The 7,682-nt window shown below is 39.2% G+C and overlaps 1 protein-coding gene across 4 annotated transcripts in view; it reads left to right on the top strand.

Moving 5' to 3' along the window:
- Positions 1-7,682, top strand: part of fwd (phosphatidylinositol 4-kinase beta fwd) — a 102,550-nt gene that overhangs the window by 56,796 nt on the left and 38,072 nt on the right. For 2 of the 4 annotated variants that reach the window (XM_011314348.1, XM_011314349.1), the window contains exon 2: positions 4,225-4,494. The exons of 1 other annotated variant lie outside the window; for it this stretch is intronic. In XM_011314348.1, the coding sequence (XP_011312650.1) occupies positions 4,316-4,494 (179 nt within the window). In that variant the 5' untranslated portion in view covers positions 4,225-4,315. Of the gene's footprint in view, positions 1-740; positions 813-4,224; positions 4,495-7,682 lie in introns of those variants that run through there. One more of the 4 variants, XM_011314350.1, reaches the window with a different exon arrangement.

Here is a 7,682-nt window from a genome sequence, read left to right as displayed (position 1 = left end):
CGCCGAGGTGGTTATTCCGCCCGGCCGTCCTCCTATCCACCACCCGGAGACGCGCTCGGTTGGTGGCTCAACCGCGCTCTCCGCACCCCAGTCAAGGGGTTTAGAGAGACCCGAGTCTGCCCACCATAAAAGTTATTAACAAATTAAGAACGGCCACCACGCTCAGTTCTGAACTGCTATATTTTACGGTAGGAGCAGTGCCACGAGTCTGGGGAAATCGATGCATGATAAATAGTCTAGGATGATAGAAGTTCTGATCGTAAAGTGCCTGATTTTAAAATAGTCGGTAGCTTCTTCCCTGAGGTTCTTTCAACTAGCAGGTAGCTCGGCTCGCGAAAATTATTTAGATAGCATTTCTCGGAGGATTAATTGGGTAGCTTTTCTCATTCAGGTAGCTTTTATCGGGAGATTGTTTAGGTAACAGGCAGCTAGGTAAGAGAGTCTCAGAAGACTCTGGTTTAGGTGGCAAAGGGTTTGCAGAGGTTCTCTTTCGCTCTTAGACTAGGTATAGTAACAACAGGTGATAAATTCGATTAGAATTTCGGCACATCATATGAGGCGACGGTTTAATTTCAGCTGGAATAATAACAATACTCTTTCCTCTTCTTCTTCTGCTTCAATTCTCATGATGCTGCTTAATATATGTTCTGCAGGCGTTATCCCGCTGTCGGAACGTTGCAGAAATAACAATACTTTGAAGGTTTTACCTTCGAACTCTACACTCTTTATGATATTCATACTCTTGCCCAGAAGAGCCACCAGGGCAAGTGACGATTCGAAAAGTTGGTAATATGCTCGTGAAAATGACACAGGTACAGTTACAATCGATTTCAAATTAAAAAAATATATATTCGTAGCACCATCGTTCATCAAAAACCTATAATTTATCTTTTGGCAGACGTTAACACGATTGTTAGCAGCACGACAACACGTTATTTTTATTTGTTGATGCTTGGCCTTGTGTTTAAAAGTAGAGATTTTCCCGAGTAGTCCACAAAGGCGCAATATACGTGCATAATGTAAGAAATAATGATATTTCTATGTATTGAAACCTCCAGGATAACAACACTGACCTCGAAAAATGAAAATCGATAAAAGAAAAATCGATAATGAAGCGATAATAAATTTCAACATAAGATGTAGGAGAAACAATGGTTGTTATAACGAAAATTAGTTAAAACCACAGAACTTTAAGGTAGCGACGAACTCGGAAAATAATAATGCTTTTACTAAATAAAGTTAGTAAAATGTACAAAATCTCCATGGACCGAGATTACATGAACAAGAGATCTGAACACTCAAAAATGGCGTAAAATGCCATGGACAATGAGTCCACTACGTTACCAAATCCCTAACAAATTACAATTTCTTCTGTGAAATGAATTTAATCCACCGCTCACCTACCTACTAACTTTCACCTAGTCAGAAAGTCTCTCTAACTCGGCCGAATCCTCCGTGGTCTCTTTCTCTTTCCTAAATTTCCTTCACAAAATAAGAATTGATCAAATTCTGCTGTCGATACTCCGGTGTCAAAACGAGAAGTGTCGTTAATGGCGGACAACAATGCTCAACAGGTGACGAAGCCATACTATCACACAATTGGCTCGTCAGCGACATGAGAAATATTGTAATTGGCTGCCCATTAACGCAGCTAGTGGAGTTAATGTTTTTAACTTTAGATAGAAACCCATCTGACACATAATTAGCAGAAGCTCATATCGGGAATCCTCAAGCCAACATAAATAATAATCTCGGTCTACATTTATTCACATAATGAACCCAGTAATTACCACGAAAGAATTCCGCCTAGTTGCTAATTTGGAGCGAATTAATTTCAAGCTCCGGACGCTAGCGCCACCACTCAGTTTTAACAGGAAGTTCCCCAAATCTAGCGGGAACTCCAAACTCTTTTCTGAACCTCCTCGCCTTCTCTAACGAAGAGACCTATATGTCAGGATCCAAAATCCCACGATGAGTTCAAATGAGCGGTTAACCATGGCTCGATATAATAAAAAATAATAAAAGCAAAAACAGTATCAAGCGAATCTTAGTAATAGACAGACTCTTGCCTCGCCAATGGTTACTTCTCGTCTGGACATCTCAAAAACTTGATAAAAAAAAAGTTGTGCGAAGGGGTCATTGGCGACCTTTGAATTCGGCGTGATCCTGGAAAAGATAATGTCAGGGATACCCACGCCGCGACAGGGTCATCACGTCATGGCACGCGGCGACCACATCTAGTCGTGTAGCGAGAGTAAAAAGGAGCGTCTTAATGGCCTGCAGTTTTCACTCACTGAAGCAGAGCCGCTTTGACTGGCTGTCAGTGAATTTCGTAGTTCGCTTGTTTTCTTATAAGGCGGAAGGCTACCCAAGGTTTGCCTTGACTAGATCTGCTTTCGAGGTTCGAGGTTATTCTCCCCGGTCGGCTCTTCATGTTTGGGGTCACCTGTAGTGGTCCGCCGCCATCTCGGTAGAAAAGCGTCAGTTGAGCTTCATGCTTTCCGAACCTTTCCCTAAGCTCCGGCTGCCATTACACAAGCTCACAGTGATGACATCCGCAGGTGGGTCATTAGCGTTCGAATTCTCGCACGAAATTGTTATCGGTATCCTACAGAGTTCGCACTACTCAATCTTTTTTCTTTTCTATCAGGTAATCATTAGGCTAGACTCCGTATCCGTGTACCCTGACTTTTTCTTCACGACTTAGCATCTTGGGTACCACAAGCCTTCCCGGTTCTGTTCCGTTTGTCATTGGCTGCATCTTATTGCAGGTAGTTTTTTCGGATTTGGAGTTCGGACTCCGGTTTTTCTTTAGATTTATGGGATTTAGGGATTTATGGGCGAGGGCGAGGTTCAACCCCACTCGTGCTGTCTTGTCGTGCTCTTGTTTTTGGATATCTTTGGGATTTAAGATTTGGTTTCTTAATTTAATTGACGAGGCTTCCCGACTGTGGGAAAATTTGAATTTCATGGGATTAAAAATTTGATATTTCACCTCAAAAGTCTTACAATCATAGCTAGTCTCACCCGGTTGCTTACCCGGGGATTCGTGGACATAACTTTAAATTTCTAAACGAAGACAATAACGCGACAAACACAACGACTGTGGCAATTCAGGGGGGTGCTGGTTGTAAACACCCCTATTGATGATATCCAACTCTAAAACATACTCGACAATACCTCACAGATCCCTCCCTTATGGGGTTGGCACTCACAGCCAGATTGTACATCCCGGCGAGATTTTGCAACCAGTAAGCCCATTAACCCACACAGGATGGTATTTTTTATTATCCCTCTTCGCGGCGCAATTAATAGACCGACGCGATTTCCCAATAACTAACTTTTTCCCTTACTATTTATCGATGCCTAATTTCCTTTAAAATCCCTCCATGATCCACTAATTTCTGAATTAGCAGATCAGATCCCCCTTCAGGAACCCCCCTAAATTTTTTTTTTCTACTCTTGGGGAAACCTCCTGTTGGTCCGAGATAAATGCGGAATTCCCATTGATAAAATTCTTGATTTACTATATTTTTATTTTCTCGACGGCAGTAGTCACGCGGGTAGTGTGTGACTCCGGCGGTCATCCAGGTTAAGCAACGCTCAGTTGAGTTAGTACTTGGGTGGGTGCCCGCTTAGTCACACCTCTCGGCGTGCAGACTGCCGGCGTTAAGCACGGGTGTAGAGAGCTGCTGTGTTCACCGAGTCAGTGTGACTGATCAACACAGCAGAATCGCTGCATTCTCGGCCAGCTGCACTACTGCGATTTTCCATGGTTTCCCTCAGTACAAGCTAAACCATGAAAATACTATGGTAATACGCAAAGGAAATGTAAATAAAAAATTTTTTTTTAATATATTTTTATTTTCCTTGTCTCCACCATTAGTGGGACCGCGCGCTCGCCACGTCTCTTTGTCTCTCAAAAAAAAAATGATGCCCGTCACATGCTTTAGTCTGGCTATTCAACACGAAATATTGAGGAAACCCTTTATAAATAACTCTATCATTAGAAAGTACTGATCAAACATCGGCATACTACGTTTTCTCGTGAAGTGCTTTCGATTAAATTTCAAAAACACGTGATTCGTACATAATTTTTAGTAATTCCAATATTTAATCACAAATCGCCATAACCAGGCTTGGTGCAATCGAACCATAATCATTGACCCATTAATAATATTTAATAATCTTGAAGGAGGTATTTTATTTAAATAATTTTTGTAGGTCTAATAAAGAAACTAGAAGATTTGAAACCGGGAAGATGAACAGCAGATGACTATTAGCCGTGCTGGTTTAGCTCTCGTTCATCTTTAATATGAGCAGAGTAATAACAGTGCCTACTGGTGGACAAATACTTCAGGAGTGTGTGGAAACCATCGAACGACATAAAGCGCCAACCTGTAATGTACCCCTTGTACATGGCAGATCCAATCCGACAATTAATCTACGCAACAAACTGACCACTCACCAAAGAAACCATAGCTTGGACTTTAGGTACTTGGCATAATCAATTACTATCTATTAAACAATTTAAAAAATTAAAAAATTGAATAGTGAATACTCCTTATTACGTTTTAGTACAGAAAAGTATATCTAAATTTAATATTATATTCTCCCGTTCTTCTCATATGAAGCATTCGCCAAAAAAACAAACACGAATAGATTTTTAAATTTGGGTTTAGCTAAGTTTTTTGCGAGTAATAGTAGGTAATAAGAGAAGCATTTATGAATTTTTTCAAATTTCTTACTCCAATCGTTCTCGGAATAGGCATTTTCTTAATTTTTTTTTTAATTCATAACTTCTCGAAATATTAACTAAATGCACTTTTTTATCTTTTGAAATTTCGATTTTTAATTATATTTTTATTTTTTGAAGACTCGAAAAATATTGATCGTTTCTAAAGTGATGATTTTAAATTTTTAAGCAAAAATTTTTCGATTCCGACCCGTCGGACGCTTTCTTTTTTGTGAAAAAATTCTCGAAAAAAGTTGGATTTTTTCCATGAATTTTGATATTTTTTTCCATAATGGGGAAGCATTTCCTTCTGTATTTTATTCCAGTTTTAATAGTTTTATCGCATTTTCTTCTATTCTAGAACATCGATACTTGATTTTTTGTATGAAAGTATGTAATTAGAGGTTCCTCGGAATTCTCTCATTATAATATTTCGAATTTCACCCTAGAAAGAGTGAAGTGCACTGTCGTTTTTTTTTCGTTTTAATATTTTCGTCATATTTTCTTCCACTCTGAAAACTCGATACTCGATTTTTTGTTAAATTAGGGGCCTCACCCCCGATTTGCTTCACGCAGGCACGGTAGTTCGATGGTATACAATATAGAACTTGCAGAAAATCAAATGTCGTTTGCGGGATTCACGCAGGATGGTTTGAATGGGGCGGGATTCACGCAGGATGCTTTGAATGGGGCGGGAATCACGCAGAGTGGTGTCCAGAGGGATTGATTCACGCAAGATGGTTCGGATGGGGCGGGAATCACGCAGAGTGGTTTCTCGAGGTATTGACTCACGCAGAATGGTTCAAATGGGGCGGAAATCACGCAGAGTGGTTTCTCGAGGTATTGATTCACGCAGGATGGTTCAAATGGGGCGGGAATCACGCACAGTGGTTTCTCGAGGTATTGACTCACGCAGGATGGTTCAAATGGGGCGGGAATCACGCAGAGTGGTTTCTCGAGGTATTGACTCACGCAGGATGGTTCAAATAGGGCGGGAATCACGCAGAGTGGTTTCTCGAGGTATTGATTCACGCAGGATGGTTCAAATGGGGCGGGGTTCACGTATAGTGGTGTCTAGAGGGAATGATTCACGCAGGATGTTTTTAATTCGGCGAGATCCTCGTCGAGTATCTGCTACTTGGGATAATTTAGGCAGTCAGTTTTTAATAGATTCTATGAATTCAATTCCAAACCAATCAGAACATTTCTGCTTTACGAAGGAACCTCGAACTCTGCAATGATTATTCAAAGCCCAATTTAAAACAGCCTGCTCGAGTCTGAGAACCACTCAATACTTGGGATTCGAAAAATTAAGTCGAATGTTTGCCGTCAAAGAAAACTTGTAAATCATGACTTTTTCAGGAAAACTAATATATTTTGGAATGCGGAAAATTTCAAGGTAATCTGATTCGGCTGCTACAGGTCGTTTAGCCAATACCTGATCAAATGTGCTTTTCACTTCTTTTTCCGGCAAAAAGTCAGATTTTTTACCAATAAAGAAGTTGTACGGTCAACACAAAATTATTCAACGTTGACTAAATTATGAAATTCGTGACGGTCTATCCAATATTAGAACTTGTCCAAACATTGATAGTAAAAATATCGAAAATCTCGATAATACGTCGATGCTGATTTACTCCATCGATTTTTTTAAATGTTCTGCTAATAATGTTCGACAGAACATTCTTGAAAAATTTTTCTCTTCACTTCCTCCAGAATTGTAAATTTTCAATATTTATATCGATGATGATAAATTAGCCTTTCAGTATAAGTGGGGGATTTTTCTAACATACACTTGAACCATTAATCAGTGAAAATACATAGGTGGAATCAGATTTTTTACTTCTATTCCGAAACGGGGCGAAAATAATTTTCCGTGATATGTTGCACAGAATCGAAATGATAGCTAATCAATGAATTAATCATATTGACTTGCTCAGTTGATTTTTAAGGATGCTCTGCTAATAATTGTCGGACATTGTTGGACAAAAATTTTCTTCTCACTTGGTCCAAAATGACCATTTTAAACTTTCATCTTTTGATTATATAGGATGATAATTTGAGTTTTCTCGTCAATGCGAGCGAGCTTTAACAAATATACGCTAACATATTAACAAGTAAATATATTAGTTGTTAGAGGTTGTTTGCTTCGGTTCCACGATGGAACGAAAATAATCTTTCGCAAATTTTGTTTTAAATTTAGCCACCGATTGGCCATTTTCTTATGCAATTTTTTTCCATAAAATGAATTAGATGGCAGCAAAATTTTATTCATTCCTTTTTTGGGTCACGGATAAAATTACATATTCTTCAATTTTAGGATATAACCATTGACATCATTAAACAGTGATAAAATGGAAGACTTGAAAGTGAATTGAATATGTTAATTGCGAACATAGTAAATGCTCAATTTTCATTATCATTAAAAAAGTATATCATCAGATATATGTATAACTCATTCTATTGTATATAAACAAAACCATGTGTGTAAAAAATATGGAATTTACGCGCTTTTTTTTAAAGAGCGTTGTCGTGCAGCCGCATTGCTGACTTCCATGAAGGTTTACATGAGAAGGAGTCGTTCATGCACGGCCAATGAATTTATCTACACTGAGAAAAAAATATCCCATAATGTCGTTAGAGGTCCCTCCAAACATTAGTGTTACTCTCACTAACGCAGGGACGTATCGAGGGCCGCACTAGAAATTCAAAGGTTCTATTAAATAAAAAGCATGGACTGGAAAGTGTCATGGCGGAGACCATGTAAAATGGGCGATTCTCATTGGCTGAAAAAAGTGTCATGGCATTATGTGAAATTGATCATTCTGATTGGCTGAATAAAAAGTGTGGCGTTATTTGGGGGAATTTTCATGCAAATCCTCATTTCATGTAAAAAAAGGAAGGCGCGTCACAGGCGACCGCTGGCGGTGCACTTTTCCATGAGTAA

The sequence above is a fragment of the Fopius arisanus genome, unplaced genomic scaffold (assembly GCF_000806365.1).
Source record: "Fopius arisanus strain USDA-PBARC FA_bdor unplaced genomic scaffold, ASM80636v1 scaffold00156, whole genome shotgun sequence".
NCBI classification, from domain to species: Eukaryota; Metazoa; Arthropoda; class Insecta; order Hymenoptera; family Braconidae; genus Fopius; species Fopius arisanus.
Note: the sequence above shows the minus strand (reverse complement) of the source record. Positions and strands in the feature narration are given on the sequence as shown.